This window comes from Eucyclogobius newberryi, unplaced genomic scaffold (assembly GCF_026437365.1).
Source record: "Eucyclogobius newberryi isolate DKJ021-1_F unplaced genomic scaffold, fEucNew1.0.hap1 SCAF_4, whole genome shotgun sequence".
In the NCBI taxonomy this organism is placed as follows: Eukaryota; Metazoa; Chordata; class Actinopteri; order Gobiiformes; family Gobiidae; genus Eucyclogobius; species Eucyclogobius newberryi.
Genome location: NW_027316056.1, coordinates 31022128 through 31047019, shown reverse-complemented (window position 1 = coordinate 31047019; position 24892 = coordinate 31022128). Strand labels below are relative to the sequence as shown.

At 40.3% G+C, this 24892-nt stretch overlaps 1 protein-coding gene across 1 annotated transcript in view; it reads right to left on the bottom strand.

Moving 5' to 3' along the window:
• The window catches only part of arhgap10 (Rho GTPase activating protein 10), a 108991-nt gene that overhangs the window by 19569 nt on the left and 64530 nt on the right, over positions 1-24892 (bottom strand). The window contains exons 19-20 of the mRNA XM_072462758.1: positions 17619-17760; positions 14325-14487 (exon numbers count right to left, since the gene is read on the bottom strand). Coding sequence (XP_072318859.1) covers positions 14325-14487; positions 17619-17760 — 305 coding nt within the window. The remainder of the gene's footprint in view (positions 1-14324; positions 14488-17618; positions 17761-24892) is intronic.

Genomic DNA, 24892 nt, shown 5'->3' with positions numbered 1-24892 from the left:
TTTTTCACTTTCGCCCTCAGAGGCAACCGTTGATTTTGGGGGTTACAAAAATGAATTGAATTGAATTACAGAGACCAGCAAAGCATCAAAAAGTAAATAGAAATAAATATGTCCTCCTCCACAAGTTAAGTCCTTGTACCAAATTATAAAGAAAACCGCTCATAATTTTTCTATTTATTTCATTCTTGTGAATGGGTTTTATGTTTAAAAAGCCATGGTCACATCCAAGGATCAACTGTAAAGAGAACATTGCCCTGAATCATTAAATTGTGAGATAATCTGCAATAAAACGCTCATTTTGGTTTATAATGCATTTTAATATGGAAATTGGTGTCGGTGCGATACTTGCCGACCCATCACTACTTCATACTGCTATAAATGAATGGAGTTGAGGAAGTAATTTCTCAACGTTCCGAGCCATCATAGTACCCAACGACCAAAATATTTTTTTAGACGTAAATACAAATATGTCCGTCACTTCAAGTCGGTTTTATTGTTCAGAATGTTCTATTATACGTAAAGGTATCAGCATCAGAAATAGATTAAATACTGCATATAGAACCCTGGTGCAGCTTCTGATTAGCGCAGGAATGCTAGCCCACTCTCTCCAGACCCCTCTGATCCTGGCCGGGAGCCAACTCCGGGATGAACTCGAGGCTAGCTATTCTTTGCACTAGCGCTAGACAGAAAGAGAGAAGGGATTTCTAAGGTGTTTATAGTCAAAAGAAACGGATAAAGTCTATATCTCCGCTACTCGCCGTCTCAACAAGTTTGGGTGGGCAGGAAATCAGCCCTGATCCCCCATTTTATCCACAGCTGCCCAGTGGTGAGAGGGAACGGTGCGGACGCAGAGCGGTAACCCTTTCGGATGGGGCCGGCCGCGAAATGTGACTGTATTTAGGGAGAAGAGGAGAAATGAGGCGCGACGAGGAAGATGACGGAGAAGATAAATCATACCGCGCACCAAAAAGAGTTATTGCTCGATGATGTAGCGAGTCGGGAGCGTATTAGTGTGTGACCAGGGAGATTCGCTTACGTCTTTTCTGCGGAGAAGTCAAGAAAATGTCCGGGTGAAGAGCAGATACAGCGATTACAGGCAGAGGGACTTAATGAGAGAAATCTAGAAAATGTTCTACAATATGGCCGAGTATGTGTTGCTATATTATGTCATGTCCGTAGTCTAGTTCAGTCATTCTCAACCTTCTTCAGTACCGACCCCCATTTGTGACTTCCAAGCAGCCTTATGCCAAATGTTTTATTTTTCTATCCAGGCCTATATCCTAAAACTAAAATCAGACTTGAGATATGAAATAAGACTTCTCCGATTATCAGGGCCCCTAAAATGATTTCCCCCATGTGGGTCCTGAGTCTGACCCCTAATTAGCACAAAAAGCAGAACCATTATAGTCCCTGAGATGTAACATCATTACTAAACATGTGGCACTCTTCAAGGAGCAATCTTAGGGCCAAATGTAATTTATATACTTTTCATTCTTTATTTAAGTTCATCTGATGGATTAAAGGGCCTTTAATTTTAGATTTAAAAATGTCTATATAAATGTTCTTTACATTATGCATCGAATGGCAAAAGCAGCTAAAAAATAATAGGGATAGTAATATATAATGTATTTTACAAGCATTTTTTTGGGGGGGGGATTAATTAATAGAGGAGCTACTAAGTAGAGGATATTTTCTGAAGTCAGGCACATCATTTGAAATAATCTCAGACACTTGATTATCAGCCATGTTGAATTATCAAAAAAAGCAACTAGTATTAAAGCGGAGATTGGTGAACTACGGCATATGGAAACAACTGCATAAGAGTACCGTACAGTGGCTTCAGTATTATTAGTATTTATTTATTTTTACTGGAAGAGGTAACACAAATATTCAATCATATAATGCTTTATGTAAAATGATCACTATAATGTAAAAAAACAGAACTGTTTTCATGTGGGCTGCCTTTCACATAATAATACAACATAGTCGATATTGTACACCCTTAAACACTACACCTGTGTTCTTTTTCATTCTAGTATTTTGATCCACTCCCTGATGCCTTGCCCGGTCTGAGATGTGCTGCTCTGAACACGGAAAGATTTACAAGTGAACAAAGCCAGGCTGACACCATGGTGACATATGGTGTGAGTATTCATAAAGGGCTATAAGGTAAACAAGATGAATCTCCCCCCAATGTCAATAGCATTTACTCAGCCAACTCACGGCCACCTGTCTCCCAAACAAATCAGGCCTGAGATTTACGGCCCCCTGCTGGTCAGTGCTTCCGCTGCTCCAACATGATGAACCATATGTGGGAATGTGCACGGCAGAGACATTCTGGGTTATGTAATGGTAAGTGTCTGTATGATGTAACTAGATACGCAATAATAGCCAAACTAGACAGTGTTGAACAATACTTAATCAATACCCTAATCCTATACCGTATTTTCCGGACTATAGTTCGCATTTACATGGTTTTGGCCGGGGTGCGACTTATACTTATTATACGTATAAGTCGTTCCACGTCGCTCCAAAGTATAAGTATAAGTGATATTATTTGTTATTTTCACACTTGCAACCGCATTTCATTCTCCAGCGCGACTTATGTACGTTTTTTTCTTCTCTATTATGCATTTTTTGGCTGGTGTGGCTGATGCGACTTACACTCTGGAAAATACAGTACTTTTATATTCAACACGTCATATAGTCATACATCAAACAATATATTCACCACGATCATTTTAGCATCTAGCTCTAGCCGACATTAGCACAAAAACATACATACGTTATATTTCATATGACGGCCTTGTTCATGGATATGCATAATTTCACATAATGTCGTTCGTTGAATGCATATGGTATTGTATTAGGCGTACTCCATTCAATAATCTGAATTGTGTTCCCAGGCTGCGAAATAGACGGGGGCCCGGGGCGCGGGGCCCGTAAGCAGTCAAATCTCCGGCGGGCCCGCGGTTTGAATTAGGAGGAGGCCCGCCGTGCCCCTGTATCTAAATTCCTCAAAAAATATCAAGATTTAACTACGTAGTAATTTGGCCATATTCGGGGCATTTTCATCGCTTAAGTTTCGTTTTGACAGTCTTCTCGCTTGTCATTGGCCGAGCAGTGTCAGTGATCTAATTTCGATGAAAGCGGGCATCTGATTGGCCGCTGCGTTCGGTCTTGTTCGGTTGTTCTCGGAAATGCCCGGTCTAATTTTGCCCCAAAAGTGATATCTAGGTTGGCGGGTGTCAATCTACTCAGACCACAATTCAGTCTTTTTAAAGTTGTTTGCAACAAAAGCTGTGTCAATGTGGAAGTATCCAAGGGCCCCTCCCCCTTTGGAGTTGTTAGCATCGGGGCAATGTATATATGTTAGTAGTTTATTTTGTAGGCTGTGATTTTATATATTCCACAAGATCTCCTTGTGTCAAATGCTGTACACAGTATTTATTTGTATCTAAGAAACATTAATATATTTAATTAAACCATATTGAAGGATCGTGATCTCTGGTTTATAGGATAATTCAGTATTTGTGCTCTTCCTTCATATCAAATAACATGCTAATAACGAGGTTTAAAACAACAAATTGATCTTGTTCTTATGACACCGCGATGCCGCGCGCGCTTGTGGGCCCCTGAAATTGCTGGAGGGCCCCTAACTTTGAAAATCTATTTCTCAGCCTGGTTCCTGATTGCTGGCATTTGCATATAATGCACTGACTATTCACAAAGAATTATGTATCAGCTGATGTAATTGATTATATACATTTTAACGTAAGGCAAGCAAAAAATAGAGCAAAATATATTGTGAAAACATGTGGCGTCTATAAATACAAGTAGTAAAAGACGTGATTTATGAACGTGTTTTGATTTACATGTTCCAACTGAATTGTGTCTGGATTTATTTGCTGCTGCCCGTAATGTTCAAAGTATTTACGAGGTGAGACGGTAATTTATTGTCATTTCTCCTGCAACGACAAGACTGATAGAATGTGTGACTCTGGTCCAACAGTGCTTAATGCAGTCCGTGGGGGGAAGCTTAACAATCGCTTTAATGGCATAATATTTAACCAGAAACTCCACAACTCACTGTTTTGTGTCCCTGGGCAAGACACTTCACCCACAATGCCAACTCATTAGGACAAAAAAAGCTAACTGAAAGTACACTATTATGCATAATTTATTCCACAAACTACTTTTGAACAAGTATATCTAATACAGATGTATGGGAAACAACTAAAAGTAGCAATAGAGTGAAACAGAGTAAACAAGGCTACAAATAGTTGTAGCTAGCTTAAAAGTACTTCCTGGATTTCCTTCTAATGACATTATGCAGTGTGGAACAAGCATTTTGAGCTCTGGAGATGGAGACAGGCTTGTACGATTACTCAGAGGTGTGAATGAAACAAAACAAACGAAGAAACGTCAAGATCTCAAAAACTGAAATGACCATAATAGTCCCTCAAGGCTTGGTCCTCGGACCTCTTCTTTTCACTCTATACATGCTCCCCTTTGGACTTATTGTTCACCTGGTCTCTAATTCCACAGCTATATCAACAATAGCCTCTCCCCAAATCAGAAACACTGACTCACTAATCACCTTCAAAGAACTTGAGAAAAACTGCAACAAATCGATTTCGAGATATCAGTTTAGCTTACCAAAATCCTTTTGGCAAAATGACCCCAAACAGTGGCCGGACGCGTCATATCCCAACATCTACAACTATCTAATTAAATCTCCAGGTAATTAGTTTGACACTATACACCACCATCCCTCGGGATTTAATTAAAATATTCACCAACTTCTCCGCCCATGGCTGCTGTGTCGCCAGTATCAATATTTTGTTGTAATTTGGAGCAAAACGATTTGTTACCAGTGTTTGTTTTCACCCAAAAGGGGGCGGGGATGTTCTGGTGACACAGGAAGTGACGTATGACCGGAGACATCTATGGGATATGTGTAACACACCTTGACTTATCTACTCATTACCGTTTTCTGTTGAGAACTGCTAAAATAAAATTGATGTATTAATAAATATCAGTGCTAACACTAATAACATAAATTAAATAACCATTGCTAGCGCTGACAGAAGTGAATCCCCTGTTCAATCGTCCCGGGCCTGTTACCATATGTTTTCAGCTAATGTAGACAAAGGAGAAAGGGCAATGTTCGAACATATCCAAGTGCCATTTTCAAGGTGATTGTGAAGACATGACACAGCAAAGTCTAACATCTGCCGAATAACCCAATAATACATCTCTCACATCAGCATTCGAGACGTGTCCTGAGCTGGAAACAACAAAATGGACCAAGGACTCGGACAGAGAAAGAGCGAGAGAGGAAGAGGGAGAGAGAGAGAGGACAGAGGAGAGTGAGAGAGGACAGAAGACAGAGGAGAGTGAGAGAGAGAGAGGACAGAGGAGAGTGAGAGAGAGAGAGGACAGAGGAGAGTGAAAGAGAGAGAGGACAGAGGTGAGTGAGAGAGAGAGAGAGAGGACAGAGGAGAGTGAGAGAGAGAGAGGACAGAGGAGAGTGAGAGAGGACAGAAGACAGAGGAGAGTGAGAGAGAGAGAGGACAGAGGAGAGTGAGAGAGAACAGAGGAGAGTGAAAGAGAGAGAGGACAGAGGAGAGTGAGAGAGAGAGGACAGAGGGAGAGAGAGAGAGGACAGAGGAGAGTGAGAGAGGACAGAAGACAGATGAGAGTGAGAGAGAGAGAGGACAGAGGAGAGTGAGAGAGAGAGAGGACAGAGGAGAGTGAAAGAGAGAGAGGACAGAGGTGAGTGAGAGAGAGAGAGAGAGAGGACAGAGGAGAGTGAGAGAGAGAGAGGACAGAGGAGAGATAGAGGACAGAGGGGGGAGAGAGAGAGGAGGACAGAGGAGAGTGAGAGAGAGAGCGGACAGAGGAGAGTGAGAGAGAGGAGGACAGAGGAGAGAGAGGACAGAGGGGGGGAGAGAGAGAGGAGGACAGAGGAGAGCGAGAGAGAGAGAGGACAGAGGAGAGTGAGAGAGAGAGGACAGAGGAGAGAGAGGACAGAGGAGAGAGAGAGAGGAGGACAGAGGAGAGCGAGAGAGAGAGAGAGGACAGAGGAGAGTGAGAGAGAGGACAGAGGAGAGAGAGGACAGAGGGGGGGAGAGAGAGAGGAGGACAGAGGAGAGCGAGAGAGAGAGGACAGAGGAGAGTGAGAGAGAGGACAGAGGAGAGAGAGAGAGAGAGGACAGAGGAGAGTGAGAGAGAGAGGACAGTGGAGAGTGAGGAGGACAGAGGAGAGAGAGAGGACAGAGGAGAGAGAGGACAGAGGGGGGGAGCGAGAGAGGACAGTGGAGAGTGAGAGAGAGAGGATAGAGGAGAGAGAGGACAGAGGGGGGGAGAGAGAGAGGAGGACAGAGGAGAGCGAGAGAGAGAGGACAGAGGAGAGCGAGAGAGAGAGGACAGTGGAGAGTGAGAGAGAGAGGATAGAGGAGAGAGAGGACAGAGGGGGGGAGAGAGAGAGGAGGACAGAGGAGAGCGAGAGAGAGAGAGAGGACAGAGGAGAGTGAGAGAGAGAGGACAGAGGAGAGAGAGGACAGAGGAGAGAGAGAGAGGAGGACAGAGGAGAGCGAGAGAGAGAGAGAGAGAGGACAGAGGAGAGTGAGAGAGAGGACAGAGGAGAGAGAGGACAGAGGGGGGGAGAGAGAGAGGAGGACAGAGGAGAGCGAGAGAGAGAGGACAGAGGAGAGTGAGAGAGAGGACAGAGGAGAGTGAGAGAGAGAGGACAGAGGAGAGTGAGAGAGAGAGGACAGTGGAGAGTGAGGAGGACAGAGGAGAGAGAGAGGACAGAGGAGAGAGAGGACAGAGGAGAGAGAGGACAGAGGGGGGGAGCGAGAGAGGAGGACAGAGGAGAGCGAGAGAGAGAGGACAGAGGAGAGTGAGAGAGAGAGGACAGTAGAGAGTGAGAGGAGGACAGAGGAGAGAGAGAGGACAGAGGAGAGAGAGGACAGAGGGAGGGAGCGAGAGAGGAGGACAGAGGAGAGCGAGAGAGAGAGGACAGAGGAGAGCGAGAGAGAGAGGACAGTGGAGAGTGAGAGAGAGAGGATAGAGGAGAGAGAGGACAGAGGGGGGGAGAGAGAGAGGAGGACAGAGGAGAGCGAGAGAGAGAGAGAGGACAGAGGAGAGTGAGAGAGAGGACAGAGTAGAGAGAGGACAGAGGGGGGGAGAGAGAGAGGAGGACAGAGGAGAGCGAGAGAGAGAGGACAGAGGAGAGTGAGAGAGAGGACAGAGGAGAGTGAGAGAGGACAGAGGAGAGTGAGAGAGAGAGGACAGAGGAGAGTGAGAGAGAGAGGACAGTAGAGAGTGAGAGGAGGACAGAGGAGAGAGAGAGGAGGACAGAGGAGAGAGAGAGGACAGAGGGGGGGAGCGAGAGAGGAGGACAGAGGAGAGCGAGAGAGAGAGGACAGAGGAGAGTGAGAGAGAGAGGACAGTGGAGAGTGAGAGAGAGAGGACAGAGGAGAGCGAGAGAGAGAGGACAGTGGAGAGTGAGAGGAGGACAGAGGAGAGAGAGAGAGAGAGGCGTGGAGCAGACTTCTAAACTCGGAAACATCTCTTCAATGAACAGATATGTCTATTTTGGTGTGGTAAAGTCTATAGAATTTTCTACACTACTAAATACTATATACACTACTACTAAAGACTACACACACTACTACTAAAGACTATACACACTACTACTAAAGACTATACACACTACTACTAAAGACTATACACACTACTACTAAAGACTATACACACTACTACTAAAGACTACACACACTACTACTAAAGACTACACACACTACTACTAAAGACTATACACACTACTAAAGACTATACACACTACTACTAAAGACTACACACACTACTACTAAAGACTATACACACTACTACTAAAGACTATACACACTAATACTAAAGACTATACACACTACTACTAAAGACTATACACACTACTACTAAAGACTACACACACTACTACTAAAGACTATACACACTACTACTAAAGACTATACACAGACTATACACACTACTACTAAAGACTATACACACTACTACTAAAGACTATACACACTAATACTAAAGACTATACACACTACTACTAGACTATACACACTACTACTAAAGACTATACACACTACTACTAAAGACTATACACACTACTACTAAAGACTATACACACTACTACTAAAGACTACACACACTACTACTAAAGACTATACACACTACTAAAGACTATACACACTACTACTAAAGACTACACACACTACTACTAAAGACTATACACACTACTACTAAAGACTACACACACTACTACTAAAGACTATACACACTACTACTAAAGACTATACACACTAATACTAAAGACTATACACACTACTACTAGACTATACACAGACTATACACACTACTACTAAAGACTATACACACTACTACTAAAGACTATACACAGACTATACACACTACTACTAAAGACTATACACACTACTACTAAAGACTATACACACTAATACTAAAGACTATACACACTACTACTAAAGACCATACACACTACTACTAAAGACTACACACACTACTACTAAAGACTACACAGACACTACTAAAGACTATACACACTACTACTAAAGACTATACACACTACTACTACTAAAGACTATACACACTACTACTAAAGACTACACACACTACTACTAAAGACTACACACACTACTACTAAGGACTCTACACACACTACTAAAGACTACACACACTACTAAAGACTACACACACACTACTAAAGACTACACACACACTACTAAAGACTACACACACTACTACTAAAGACTATACACACTACTACTAAAGACTATACACACTACTACTAAAGACTACACACACTACTACTAAAGACTACACACACCACTAAAGACTAGACACACTACTAAAGACTACACACACTACTAAAGACTATACACACTACTACTAAAGACTATACACATTACTACTAAAGACTACACACACTACTACTAAAGACTATACACACTACTACTAAAGACTACACACATTACTACTAAAGACTACACACACTACTACTAAAGACTATACACACTACTACTAAAGACTATACACAGACTATACACACTACTACTAAAGACTACACACACTACTAAAGACTATACACACTACTACTAAAGACTATACACAGACTATACACACTACTACTAAAGACTACACACACTACTACTAAAGACTATACACACTACTACTAAAGACTATACACACTACTACTAAAGACTATACACACTACTACTAAAGACTATACACAGACTATACACACTACTACTAAAGACTACACACACTACTAAAGACTACACACACTACTAAAGACTACACACACTACTACTAAAGACTATACACACTACTACTAAAGACTATACACACCACTAAAGACTAGACACACTACTACTAAAGACTATACACACTACTACTAAAGACTACACACACTACTAAAGACTACACACACTACTAAAGACTACACACACTACTACTAAAGACTATACACACTACTACTAAAGACTACACACACCACTAAAGACTAGACACACTACTAAAGACTACACACACTACTAAAGACTATACACACTACTACTAAAGACTACACACATTACTACTAAAGACTACACACACTACTACTAAAGACTATACACACTACTACTAAAGACTATACACAGACTATACACACTACTACTAAAGACTACACACACTACTAAAGACTATACACACTACTACTAAAGACTATACACAGACTATACACACTACTACTAAAGACTATACACAGACTATACACACTACTACTAAAGACTACACACACTACTACTAAAGACTATACACACTACTACTAAAGACTATACACACTACTACTAAAGACTATACACACTACTACTAAAGACTATACACAGACTATACACACTACTACTAAAGACTACACACACTACTACTAAAGACTACACACACTACTACTAAAGACTATACACACTACTACTAAAGACTATACACACTACTACTAAAGACTATACACACTACTACTAAAGACTATACACAGACTATACACACTACTACTAAAGACTACACACACTACTAAAGACTACACACACCAATAAAGACGGCTCTAAACAAAGACTGGTAACTATTTAAAATGGAATATTCGGTTAAGAAAGCACTTGTGTACTAATGAGCTTCTCCATGAGTTTTTCTCGGCAGGACACGAACGGAACTGATTCAATAATAATACGATACTTTCAGTGTGAAGATTAAAAACATGAGTGAAACATTGACTATTAGTGGGGCTGATAACAAAATGAATGAAGGTTGGAGGGTTCCAGCTCCAGTGGATTTATAGACCACAACATATTTACTACTTCATACTGTGTGAAGGGCTTGATCATCAGGTCTATTCTCATGTACTGGTACAAGGAGCCCATGCATCAAACATATCTCCAGCATCAGCAAAGCGATGGTTAAACGCATCACAAATAAATGTTTTCTTTGTCAGATTAACTGAATCTTTAAAGGTGGTATGGACGATTTTTTTCAGCAAATTTTGTATCATATTTCCTCGTGGCGTGGATAAATCATTTGTCCTGCCACGTATCAATCATAAAACGCACCTACCGCTCACCTGCAGCCGCGTCAGGCTCGTCCCCACGTTTCCGCATGCCTAAGCGCATGGATCTATCATAATATAGTTCCCTCAGTGTACGGGGCACAAGGAAGACGGAGAAAGACAGTTCGAGCTGACGCAGAAGTGGACAGAAATCTACGGGAGACGAGCGATGCGATGCGATCCGTTGCGCTAATAAACAAACGCACGTGTGTGTTGTATCGGTCCGCACGGGGGAGTGGCATGTGCACTTCCGCCTGCGTTCTCAAATCACCGAAAAATCGTCCATACCGCCTTTAATAATAGGAACAGAATTTGCAATAAGGTTTCAACCGTTTGCCAACATTTTGCAGCACTGCCCTGAGATTCAGTGAGAGTATTGATGTAGTCAGATGCTTGGGCTTTAACAGAAGAGACATATTTAATGCGCTTATGACAAAACTGCTGACAATCAGCTGCTGATTTGGTTGCCTTGACTTCTGCACAGGCCTCGTCTTGCTCTCCAGATAATGCTGCGATGTCTGGACAGAACCAGGGTAAAACCTATAGAACAGGTCAGACAGAAATGCTTGCTCATTATAGGACCTTTTAACAGTTAAACTTGATTTGGGTTGAATATATTTAGTGTTCCGCACACACACAATGAGACAGTGACACTAATACATATGTAGTTCTGAGGTTTGTTGCTCATGTCCAGTAATGTTGCTTTAGGTGAAATTAGGGTCCGGTCGGGTGGGAACAGTAAGTCGTGTGAGGTTTAAGTCATTACAATAGTTTTTTGGACTGCCAGAAAATTTGGACCAACAATTTCATGCAGTGGACCCAGGGGTGGTGATGCACTGATGTCCATACTCCACAGTTATTGATGATTTTATATTGATTATTATATAAAATCGTAATTGTATAGTGTCTTCCTACAAGAGTCAGCGATTGTTTCTATTAATTAATTCAAATGTCTTAAATATATTATCAGGCAAAAAAGTTGAAAAATGGTGACATCTAGGTAAAGAATATTTACGAATAAAGCGTATTATTGAGGAAAATAGGACATGTTTCATATGTTTTTGGTTTAAAAATGCTGCTGTCTTTGGTATAGAGAGTCTGTATAGTCCAATAACAATTGCAATGATCACAATACTACCGTCCTACTTCCTACTCAAATAAAGCACTTCATGACTCATCCCCCAGTCACACTCAGCAGTAGATGGCAAGATACAAAGGTAACCACAGCTGCCTCGAGGCAATCTGACCGCAAAGTGACTCAAATTCAGCACCGATGCCCTCTTCAACCTCGACTGCACGCTTTTTTGTTCAGATGGGCGGGATTGGCAGGGGGGATAAATCACAGATACAAACAAATACAGAGACACACAGAGAACTCTTATCTGAGGTGAGAAAAGTTAGATTTGGTTCTACTTGATAGATCAATGAGCTTGTTTGTTTCCCTTGTGTAACTGAAATAAAACCAACCAGACTGTAAACTCTATACTGGATGAAAGGCAAACTTCACTCATCCCCAATCACACTGACGCATTTACACAGGCAATAAGTGGGGATCAAACAGAACCTGAACACAGCAAAACATCTCAAAAAAACATAATTGCCGTTTTTATAGCTTGGGTAACTCAGTCCATGAGTCAGTTCTGTTGTCGCCTGGTGCTGGTTTAGGCTACATTTATGGAATCATTTGATATGATTTTCATGTACATGTCCTTCAAACTGTTGACCTATAAAATGTATTTTATAAAGTACTAAATGGAGAGGTCAAAGCCTTTACTAACATGTTTCTGGACTGAACTCAAAAGAAAATACAGTCAAACATTGCACACAACGATGTACCGTATTTTCCGGACTATACGTTTTTTCATATTTTTGGCCGGGGTGCGATTTATACTCCAGAGCGACTTATATGTGATATTATTCGTTATTTTCACACTGACAACCACAAGAGGGCGCTCTAGACTCTAAGCGACGCAGAAGAAGAATCTGCACTTCCTCTACCTCCGGAGTTTGTGGAGTTGTTTAGAAGTGACACAGAGGAAGAAGAATTCAGTGGATTTAGTGATTTGGGGTAAAACTGATGCTTTGGTAAATTTGTTAGCATGTTCTTTATGCTATAGTTATCTGAATAACTGTTCATATGTTACGTTAACATACCAGACACTTACCACAGTTCTGTCTGTGCGTCATGTAGCTGAAGGTGTTAGCGTTAGCATACGTACACCTATTCAACATGTTCTCTCATCTGTTATTATTTTAAATTGCATTTCAAGATGAAATGTCTGTTCTTGGTCTTGGATTTTATCAAATACATTATATACATTATACTCCAGTGCGACTAATATATGTTTTTTCTTCTTTATTATTCATTTTTTGACTGGTGCGATTTATAATCCAGAAAATACGGTAACAATAACTAATCATGGCAGAATTGTTGAGAGAAATCTTGCAGGAGCTTGAATATAAATTGCAATTATTTATTTATATTGAATGGATTTTGAAACTGTGGAGACCAATAATAGTGCAATGTTCTATAAAATCCAACTACACATTGCTTGGATTGGAGAAAACCTGTGTAATACTGTAATTGACATTTAATTGACATTTATTATATCTAAGTGTCATTTACAAATAAATACATCTGAAATCATGTTACAATTACTTTTACCATTTTTGGATGATCATTATTCACCTGGTTCTGCCCCGCCCACTGTTACTTCGGACCGCTGCTGACCCACACTTGCAATCACGGTCAAGCAGGAGTTCCAATTAATTTCAATGGAGAAGGAGAGAAAAAGCGCCCACAAGTCAGCGTACCTTTCTGACTTGAAAATGGCTTCGCACTCTGTCTATAACTTATTTGCTGTCGAGATGTGAAACCGCCCGGCTGGGAAAAGGGCCAGACTTCATTACATTACAACTTCCTGAATAAAGGTGTAAAAGATGTAAAAGAACAGCATGTCCTTTTTCATGAATGTTCATCATTTTTAATCTAAAATACACAAGAAATTAATTTCCAAACGTGTCCAAAAGTATTTCATAATGTGTCATTTATTTATCACATTTGAGCTTAAAGTGCCTACGACAGTTCGGACGACTCGAACTAAAATGCAGTTAAAAAGTATCAAATGTTATCACAGAATAGAATTTTTTTTTAGGTTTATAATTTCACTTCCTGTTTGTAATCGATTACATCACACTAGGAAATTACCCAGAAAACACTGGGCAAAACTCATCTAATGTCAACTTTTTTCAATTCATAAATGAAAATATATGAAAGTGACTTTATCTTATCTAAAAAGTTGTTTTTTGTGTGTAAATTATGCAAAAACTTTGACAGGAAGTGACATCACACTATGGATTCCAGTCATTCCAGTAATTTTCTTGATTTTTCAACATTTTCTCTGCTCAATTGGTGTAAAACTATATATATATATAAGTACAACAGGTATAAATACACCAAATAAAGTCCAAATTAGAAAATCATAAAAACCTGTCATAGGCACTTTAATTTTAAATTAAAGTAAGCTCAATTTGTTAGTTTTCTGTCACTAAAACTGTCCAGTAGCTTTATGATCTCAAATGATCAAAATAGCAGAACACACCACCACATGCGTCATCTTAAATATTTGACGTATCGATAAGCGTTATGTTCTTGTTCTCGACTGCGACTTACTTGGAGTTGCTTCCGGTGCTGAGAGTGGAGCAGAGCGGGGTGTGGTCGCTCTTGTCCGGCGGGGTCTCGGAGGCGGAGGACGAGTGCGACGACATGGACTCGTTACTGCCCATCGACGTCTCATCTGAGGCCAGACTCACCACGCCGTCGGCCACTGGGGACACTGTGGTGACAAGGACGTCAACATGCAGTTTAGACTGGTCGGAATGGGGAAATATTTGTGTTTTTAGGATATTTGGTGTTGTACTTTCCCTTGTTTGTGAGACGTTTGTATTTGACCAAGCTTAAATGACACCTATTATGCAAAATTGACTTTAAAAACATTGTTTCCTCATCAAACACATACATGTTTTATGCTTAACTTCATTCACTCTTTGATGAATCCTGTTTGGGAAGTCCTCTCCCCTCTGAGCCTCAGAAAACACTAGTTCTAGTTCACACTACTTCTGGTCCTTTCAGTAGATACATTATTTCAAATGCAAAATGCAGAGAACAACACAAATGCTGTAAAATATGTGTCCTTTAAAAGCCACTTGAAGTCTCAAGGCATTCCCTCTAGCGCCCCCCTGTGGCACCTGGTGCTCCAGGTCTCCCATCCAAGTCCAGGCCCGGTCCAGCTTCAGAGAGCTGAGGAGATCAGGCATTGGCCAGCAGGTGTGGTCACTGAATTGAATCATCCACTTCATGATTTAGAGGACGTCGATGGAGGATTAACCCACTGGGCGTGTGATGTTACAAACTGGGACACTCTACAAGGTAACCTCCCAACAGAGAGGAAATCCCATCTCCAACGAAAGGCCAGAGAATCCAACTCGGGACCATTTTGCCGCCACAATTACAAACTATAGTTGTTTTTTGTCAGCTGGGCTAAAATACTTAAGTGAGTGTAGAATGTGTACATCCACCATAAACCGCTAACATGTTTACGCCACTCTTTTTACATTAGCATTGCAGAAGAGCCGATCCGCGCACTGCAGCAGTAACTTACCAAATGCATTTCAGTATTTTTATTGACTTGTTTAAACCTTTACAAACGCGAAAGAATTGAGGGTGAATTTAAGGAACCTGTGCCTGAGCCGTTCACCTGCCCACGCTGTACCTTCTGTCGCTTTTGTCTGTCCCATTTGATTCCTTTAAGCTATATACCAACAAAATGCTTTTTAAATACATGGGCAATATAATTCAGTCTATTTGGTTTTCTCACAAATACCGTAGATGCTTTTACATTATACTATACCAAGGGGCATTTTCCTGAATTAAATCAAGTCAGGTACAGGCTCTTTAACTTGCGATTATACAGGACTGTAAGAATCACGTTTCACAGTCACGCCTATTTTCAGTTCTACATTTCCTAACGGTGTAGTGGAAGACTTGGCCTAGTTCAGAGTGTTGAGAGCTCATTGCCTGATAAAACACATCTGAATAATTTATCAATACATAAGGCGAGGCGCGTCAACGAGGGAGCGCATAAATCAAACCGCCGTTGAAACAGGCAGCACTTAAGTTGAGGTCTGGATTGTTCAGAATAACGCTCTCCCGCAGATATATACGCACAGACGACCCGGGAAACTCAGGGGGAATGTTGAGGAAAGGGAAACACAGTTGGGAAATGATAGACGGGTGAAGAAACTGCTGTAGTAAAAAAAAAAAAAGAAAAAAAAAAAAATGAGAAAAAATGTTTCACATATATTTCAGCACGTCAAGAGAAATATATTGATTTTAAAGTCGACATAAACTTGGTGAACTGGTATTTTAATCAATTATTACTCACAGGTTTTGCTTAAACATAGTATCAAAACAGCAATTCTTAATATTACAAAATATTTTAATTGGACGATGTAATGTAGGACGAGGATTTTACATTTGTTTGTGGAATTTGAGAGATATTTTAGAGTTATTTTAATTTAAGTAAATTGTTGAATGTATATGTTAATCAGGTGAGGCAAATTTTGAGGCAATTGTATTTTTGTAGTACTTTCATTACCCAGTACTTTTAACTAAGGATGCACAGATATGATGCAGCAAGGGCTGTTGAGCGATATTACAGTAAGCTGATATTTTAATAATTTGTTTTCTTTTACTACAGCCTCGTACATATTGAGAAGAAAGAAATATTGGCATTGAACAAAAATCAATTCTCAACTTTTTTTTTTTCTTTCTTTCTTTTTAAACATAAAATATCCCCAGGAAAAAAGTTTTAAAAAAATATTTTAAAAACCCAAAAAGCTCGGGCTGTGAAGTGATATTAAGCTGATATTTTCAATTTTGCTACAGTTTTGTATATATTGAGAAGATAGAAATATTGCTGGACAAAAATCGATTTTCAACTTTATTTTTACATCAAACATCCCCAGGGAAAAAAAATTATAAAAAGCAAACAAACTGTATTGTTTTGCTTTTGTTTTGATTTTCAACGTATTTAGCACCATGTTTAAAAGGCATTAGCTATTACTATATGTTTATATTTTATTAGAGCGTGTGCACCGGAGCTCCGGTCTGTGTCCTTGTGTAAAAGTTTAAACCCTGCTTTGACTTAAGGCTTGGGTTTTGAAAGCAGAATTCTCTTTACAGTCGATTAAGATGTTGTTTCAGTGTTTAATTTTACAGGAACAAACATTCGCCTCCAGACTACTTGAAGAAGAACAATTCACCAAAATCATACAAACTGCAAAAACAACTGTTGTATTTTGGTATCATGACTTGAACCTCAGAGTTGAGGACTTGACTTGGAACACGAGACTCACTTAATTACGTGAATATTGGTCGATACTGGCGCTTTTATTTTTTCAAAATGTGTGCTGTAGAAAATGACAGGAAGTGACATCACACTAAGGGACACTCATTCTAGTCAATGTTTATGCAGAATTTACACAAAGAAACTACTCTTTTGACTCTCAAAACATCAATTCAACAAAATAAAGCCTCTCTCATATATTTCTATTTGTCAGATAAAAAAAATAGCGACATGAGATGAGTTTTTTCCCAGTGTTTGCTGGGTAATTTCCTAGTGCGATGTCATCAAGCATAAACAGGAAGTGAAATCATAAACCTAAAAAATGTGCTATTCTGTGATAACATGTTTATCATTTTTGAGCAAAATTTGAAATATATGCATCTTAACTGCATTTTCGCTCAATGAAGGGGTCACTTTAACCTTCACCATCTCTTCTTTTCAAACTTGATCGAAACATCTCCTCTGCACTTCTACTCGAGTATTATTATATTGGAAGTTACAGTCGCCACACACAAAAAATAAGTCTACAATAACACCAGGAGCACAAGTCTGACCCTTACCGTTCTGCATGTCCAGCACCTGTGGGTTGTACACTGCCAGTGGCCTGCTCTGTCGACTCAGCTTCTTGGACTGCCTCGTGGGAGCGGCGAGCGCGAGCGGGGCGGGTGAGGGCGGGCACGACTCGGGCGCATCTGCGAAAATCTGAATACACACACACAGACACACAACAGAACCCGGTGAATGTACAGAGCCAAGTGCAATGCCACGGCGTTGGCTACAGGGGCCGGGCTCCTGTGGCGTGTCCTCGGACGACCCTTCTGTGCGAGGAGACGAGCGGACAGAAAAGAGCATTTGCAGCCGTGGCTCGTGACGCTGTGGGATAAAGCATTGATTGGGCCTTAAAACTTAATTTACAAAAGGGGATTGAGTCGAGGCTAAGCAAACAGAGAAGCGTTTACATTCAGAGGCGCCGTGTCCTGCTTAGAGAGTTTTGTCAAGTAGGAGCGTTCAGTTTGGCACGGTTTAGAACAAGTATGTCCAAACTACGCCCCGCGGGCCAAATGCTGCCCTCAAACCAATTTTTGTTGGTCCTCCGGCTTCCTGCTAAGTTGGTCCAAACAACAAAAAGTAGTACTTTTTCCCGGTAAAATTTGAAAAATTCAAGTTATACCAACCTAATAATGTTTCAAGTCTTATTAAAGGTGTGGAGGCATCAAAACAATGTCTAATGCAAAATTTCAAATGATTTCTCTTTGTCATTCAACAAATTTGACATTGTTGGGTTGTTTGAGGCCTTCTGCTCCTTATAGGTTTCAAAATGCAGCCCTTGCTGAAAAAGGATTGGACACCCCGGTTTAGAAATGAAAAATTATGTAGTATTATGTTGTGTTGTGTGAAAAACAACAATTATATGGATTATTTTCCTTTATATGTAAATTTGCTTCCATATGTAAGTGTCAATAACTGTATTCAAATAATAGTATTCAAATACTTTTTCATTTGTCAGAAAGAGACACAAGCTTTTCCCACGACAAAGCCTGACCGTTATTATGTGTTAATATTTCTAAATCATGTGTACAATTCTACACCATGTGCTGAGAACCAGTTCAACAGACACAACTGTGTTCTTGAATCTAGAGCAAAATTTTAGAAAGAAAAGTCTATTTTAACTGAACGTTATTAAGAGTTGATTAAAAAAAGCATGATACAGTAGAGTTGTATGCCTAAATTATAATGAAACAACCACTTTCATTTTGTCTTGATTAACCCACTTACCTTCTATGAGTAACTTGAGTAGATTAATCGACAGCTTGATTAACAGATTAAAAATAATCCTAATTGTATTTTGGATCATTGTAATTGTCAACTTTAACTGTACATACTGTAAGAATATATATATTTTTTAACTTGCATTAATATACTGTGACCTGAACAACTGTTGATTAATCGAATAATCTTTTTTTATCTCCTTTTTAAGAAACCTTATCCTCCAAGAACGAGAACACAAAATCACTGAATTAGCATCTGTACCATACACCTCAGCCACTACTTTTGCACCTAGAAGAATCGCACTGCACCAGCTTAAACCACTCGCATAAAACTTTGGCGAAAACCGGCCTTAAGTTGGCGCTTGTGATCCCCCCTCTCCCCCTCTGCTCTGCGGCTCGGACCCCCAAAAGCACCAACACGCTTAAGAGTTTTGGACCGCCTGTTTACAACCAGCCGTGTTTACATAGATCCTCAGGAGCCGGGTTAAAAGAGAACCAGGGGGGGCTCGCGGTGGAGGGGAGGAAGTCTCAGCAGAGGCAGCCTTAGAAATGGATCAAGGGAGGCGAGAGGGGGAGGCGAGAGGGGGAGAGGGAGTGAGGGAGAAAGCTAGAAAGTTTGGGAGATGGAAAAAATATCTGATAGGGTTTGGTCTCGGCGCTCTCTCTCCCTCTCCTGGATCTCTGCTGATGGAGGTTGAATGTAAAGCAGAGTCTACTGGAGCTATCGGGGGTATCAGCAGTCTGCGCCGGGGCCGGGGGATGGGAGCCAAGTTAATGCCCGTCTGTCAGTCTGCTCGACTTTTAGGTAGAGGCGGCGAGATGCTACAACCGATGCCGCCGCCGCTGTCAGGGCTGTACTCGCTCGGAAATGTGCACCGCCGCATTCCAACACTGCAGCTTTCCTCGCGCCGAAGAGGTTTACCATGTGTTGAATGTATAAAAAGGGGGGGAAATAGGAGCGTCGGGGCGCCACAATCACCCGTGACGACGGCGAACGGCGATGGTTATTAAGACAGAATTGTCGTTTAGTTTAGATGGCCAATCAATAATGATTATGTCAAGACTAGGTTTCTTCGGGCATTATCCTGTACCCATGTTCCCCGGTACCCATGTTCCCCGGTACCCATGTTCCCAGACACCCATGTTCCCAGACACCCATGTTCCCCAGTACCTATATTCCCCGGTTCTCATGTTCCCCAATACCTATGTTCCTCAACACCTATGTTCCTCAATACCCATGTTCTACGCTAATACTAGCATAGGCTACTGGATTAAGTTCCACAGCCCCATTAATTGTCCATAAATGTATGGTTTTACAGCATAAAATAATATTTTATGCTGTAAAACCATAGCACCATATAACCCTAACCCAGGTACCGGGGAACATGGGTACCGGGGAACATGAGTACTGGGGAACATGGGTACCGGGGAACATGGGTACCGGCTGACCCCGTTTCTTCCGTCTAAGGCATAATGGAGTTGCGTGTTGAGTCGTTCTGCACGTCTTTCAGCGAGCAGAGAACACGTTTTTTCTTTTGACCAGAAAGTGCCGGTCCATCAGGACGTCCGTCCCCTTCAAAGGTCGCTGTGGTTACGGAGGTCAATTTCCCATTCGCTTTTCCAATTGGCTCTCTTCGCGATGGGCCCGTTCTTGCTGCTGTCAAAGTGAGGGTCTTTGCTTCTCATTCCATTCATTCTCTGCACTCACCTAAATAAATCAATATATTTTTTAAAAGGTCTTTTAAAAAGGTCTGACAGCAGAGATCGAGTTACAGATGGATAATCACTGGCAGCGTACCATGTATGTCACCGGAGGAAAGCTACGTGTTGTGTTTTTGTCTCAATGCTAAATGCTAACATACGTCCACTTAAATATAAAAACAGACAAAACATGATGAAAGTACATGGAATACACAGTCCAGTGTTTTTCTACATGTTGGCGCAGTTTGTGGCGTTATTGTAGCAGTATTGATTACATTTATTGTATGTTGGCATTAGCTTTGAGACAAAAACACTTACTTTTCTAACCATAGTGACATCTCCAGATTTAAGCGTTTACACGATACATAAAGGTCTTAACACGCTGCCTGTGATTATCCATCTGTAACTCACACTCTGCTTTGTGTAAAGTAATGAATGATTTATTTGAATGAGACTTGGCTAATTTCCCAAAAGGAATGAATGGAGCAGGAAGTGGAGCTCGGCTTCATGACAAGGGCCCATAGACTTTTTGTGGTTTTTGTACAATTTTAGATGGTCAAAGTTTAAAAAGGCATGACTAACCAGCAAAGTGGTTTATAAAACGTTTCTCATAATTTCAGTTTCAAAAATAGTGGTCATTAGTTACCGCACTGCTAATTAGCCCTGAGCTTTCAAAGACAAATAAAAGTCAAACATAAATAAGACAGAAAAAAAGGTTGTGCACGGAAAACTGAAACGATCAACTTTGCTTTACTTGATGGTGTCAGAAAAGATAAAAAAAAGTGTGAGATGTAAAATGAAAACAACATGCAAAATGTGTAAATCTTAAGACTAAATTTTATTGACAAAAAAAAGCAAACATCATGAAAATATAATATTGAACTCTTTGCTTAAAAGTAGCCAAATTTAAATTTCATGGCAACATTTCTCAGAAATTGATTATATAAAAAGTATAAAACACATACTTTAAAAAAATATATACAAATATAGTGCAATTAAAAGATAATATGTAATAAAAATAGTTGGAGTGAGCATTTGGCAAGAAGAGTAAAATGTGAAAGTACAAAAACATGCAGATTGTGCACTGGAAATCACTGTTTGGGCTCAGGAACACATCCAGAGGTCATTATCTGTGAACACAGTTTGTACAAATGCAGTTAAAGCTGAACGCTGAGGACAGGGAAACATGGGCTCAACCTGGAAACGTGCACAAATCACCAATATTAGCTACAAATAGAAATACACTGTCTCATCAAAGCACTTAGACCATAACACATGACATCAAGTCTTTATGTTCAAAGCACTTTCTAGTTTTTCACCATAAAAGTGTACGTTTTTAGGTTGATCCAACGCTTTGTCAACGTGTCATTCCAAAACACAAAATGTCAACAGGATCTTGAATCACTGATCTGATTTCATTCACCAAAACGAGACATAAAAGACACGTGTTTTAGGCCTGGCGGATAAACGGTAAGTTCTACATCCTCCCAACTTTTCACAACAATCTCATCTTTGTGATTTCGACCAAACAGTTGTCATGAGATACACACGTCCTGCCTTGAACTCATCGCACAGGACTGTCTGCGATGGATCGGTCTTATTTTGGTAGTTGTTTTTAGCATTTATCAGTAGTTAACACGGAGTTTTGTCAGTTCAAATGTTTTCTCCATCACTTCAAAATGTGTTCCTTTGGGTGCAAACGCTTCACACACCGGTATCAAATTCAAACGAGGGTTAAAAATATGAAAAGGCGCGGGTTCTATCCGCGTGGCGCTGCTCCAAACAGATTAGGAAACTCATCTCTAACCCGTTTCCTCCTCTGGCACGCCGAGCGATCCCAATGTGAGGATTGGCACAGATTAATAACATTTGGAGATTATAGGTTACGAAACAAATAAATGCACTGGAGCTGCCAAAGGACTTTATGAATATTAAAGCAGACGCACTTACACTCTATCGTTTAATCAACCCAGACAGAGTGATGGCGTTAGAGACTATGCAAGCACAAACGGCTCCCCCTATTGGACACTATTAAAAGTGACTTTCTGCCTGTTGAATATTGAATTGAATGTTAAGATCAGTTCTATAGAGTTTAAGTGTTACAAGTGGGTATTAAATCATACTTCACTACATAATTTAGTCCTTAAGTGTTAAAACGTTTAGGTCCACACTAAATAATATGGCTTTTACTTTTCATGGAATTTCAAACATTTTGCCCCATGTGTCTGACAAATGTTCATCTCGGAAAGAGCCAGAGCTTTGAAATCTGAAGTCCAGACCGGTGTCGAAGGTTTTGACGATTTCCAAATAGAATGTAGTCTGAAAATCGATGAAACGTTGTTGCCGTTCTGCGTGTTTTGCTGGCGTTTCATGATGTGGAGTAGAGATGTTTACGTCGATGCTCAATAAAACATTGAAAGCCAAAATAATAAACTGCATTGCTTATAACTGACAGTCGTTCTAGTCTATAATAAATTGATAATGTCTTTAGTCGGACAGAAAAGAGACATGGCTGTCAGTTTGCAGCAACAAGCTCTCAGACCTCCACCAATCATTGACTCATACACTCGATCTCGCTGCCCAAGGACATAACAGCAGTGCGAAGTATAAAGAACCACAGTTGCTCCTAATAATAGATCATTTCACCACTTTTATGCGCTCTAAAGGCTTAAAACGCACATAGTATGTCAAATCAACGTATTTGTTTTAAGTGTGTCCTCATCATTACATTACTCTCAATTGTATTTCAAATGACTCATGTTAGTTTGAGTAATCATGAAGTGTCCTGCTCAGAAAATCTGTTTTCACCAACCCCTTATCCCCGCCCACATCTCTGTACTGTACTGCAAATACTGCAAATAATTTGAATGATGAAGACTCTTGTGACCTATGTCGTTTTAAGTGTCACGTAGTCACTTAATAAAAAGATAAATGATTATAATCTGCTTGTAACGGTGCCATGTCGTGGAGGACCCTGAGAGCCACGTTAAATGGACTAAACTTTAAATAGTCTAAATAATATGATTTAATACATAACTTAAAACATGATTTATTAAAGGAACTTTTTAAAACATGATTTAATAAAAACAAAAGGACTTATTAAAATGTTTTTAAAGAACATGTAATACATTGTATTAAATACTTTTAGTTAAAGAGTTTATAAAGGTAGATTTAGTTAAACCATTACTTGCATTTAAAAATCATATTAGGAAAACCTTTTGCAAACTCGAGCTTCTCTGGTAAGCTTTAGCGTGGCGCTCCTGATCCTCCTGGACAAAGGAAATTAAATAATGAAAGTGAACTAGTAAGGAGCGCTGTGATTGGTTAGAGTAAGTTGTAAACCAATCAGGAAGCTCATTACTCACTTTTATTATTGGCTTTACATTAGCCAATAGCCAGGAGGATCAGGAGAGCCAATGTCAGAGGTTAAGTACACAATTTCTACGTTTTCCTAAAATTATTTCTAAATGAATGAAATCAAGTTTTTACAAATCCATTTAATAAACAGATTAAGTTTATCAGTCTCCTAAAAATGGGTTTAATTAAATCATTGGGAAATAAATGTATTACATCGTCTTTAAAAAAACGTTTATAACGATGCACGTGTTAATATACGTGTTATAAATATGCTGTTAAAAAGCTTTCTCCATTATTTATTAGTTAATGTGGCTCTCTGGGTTTTCAGTTCTGCACTTTTGAACGGAAATAAATTAACCTGTTTCAATAACCGAGTCGCTTCAGATCAATGTGACTGTTTACGATGAACACCGTTTTAAAGAACGAGCCACGCCTGTTATAATGAAATACTAAGTAGCCGAGCGAAAGCATAATGTCTAATTCAAGCCGCAGCCGATCAATGTTGCAATTTACCAAAACACTAAAGACCTGGAAAAAGCATGAAACGTCATCTTTAAAGTCACACTGTGTAACTTTCCTGGTGTGAGGTCTGTCGCCGCTCGTCTCGCGAAAACCTCATTGCAGTGGCTAGAATTTTCCACGTTACAGTATAAACTGATCATCACCCTTTCGTCCATACAATTACACGCCTTTTTATTGCCGAGGTGTCACGTGCCTGTTACCATGGCAATTCCAGTTGTGCCTTTAATCGCTCGGCCGATTATTTGACAATTATTTCACCGATGGACCACGGCAGAGAGAGTAGCATTGTATTCTGCCCTCTGCGATTAAATGTGCCGCACTTTTAGATATAAATTGTTAATTCCTTTGGGTTTGGGGGACACTTTGCCACGCCGCGCCCCTTTTATAATTGACCAATCAATGAGCGGGACATGCCCGTTATCAACCAGGAGCTAAAGTAGTCTGACGCCGATGACGGAAGACGCAACAGCACCACCTTCAGGAAG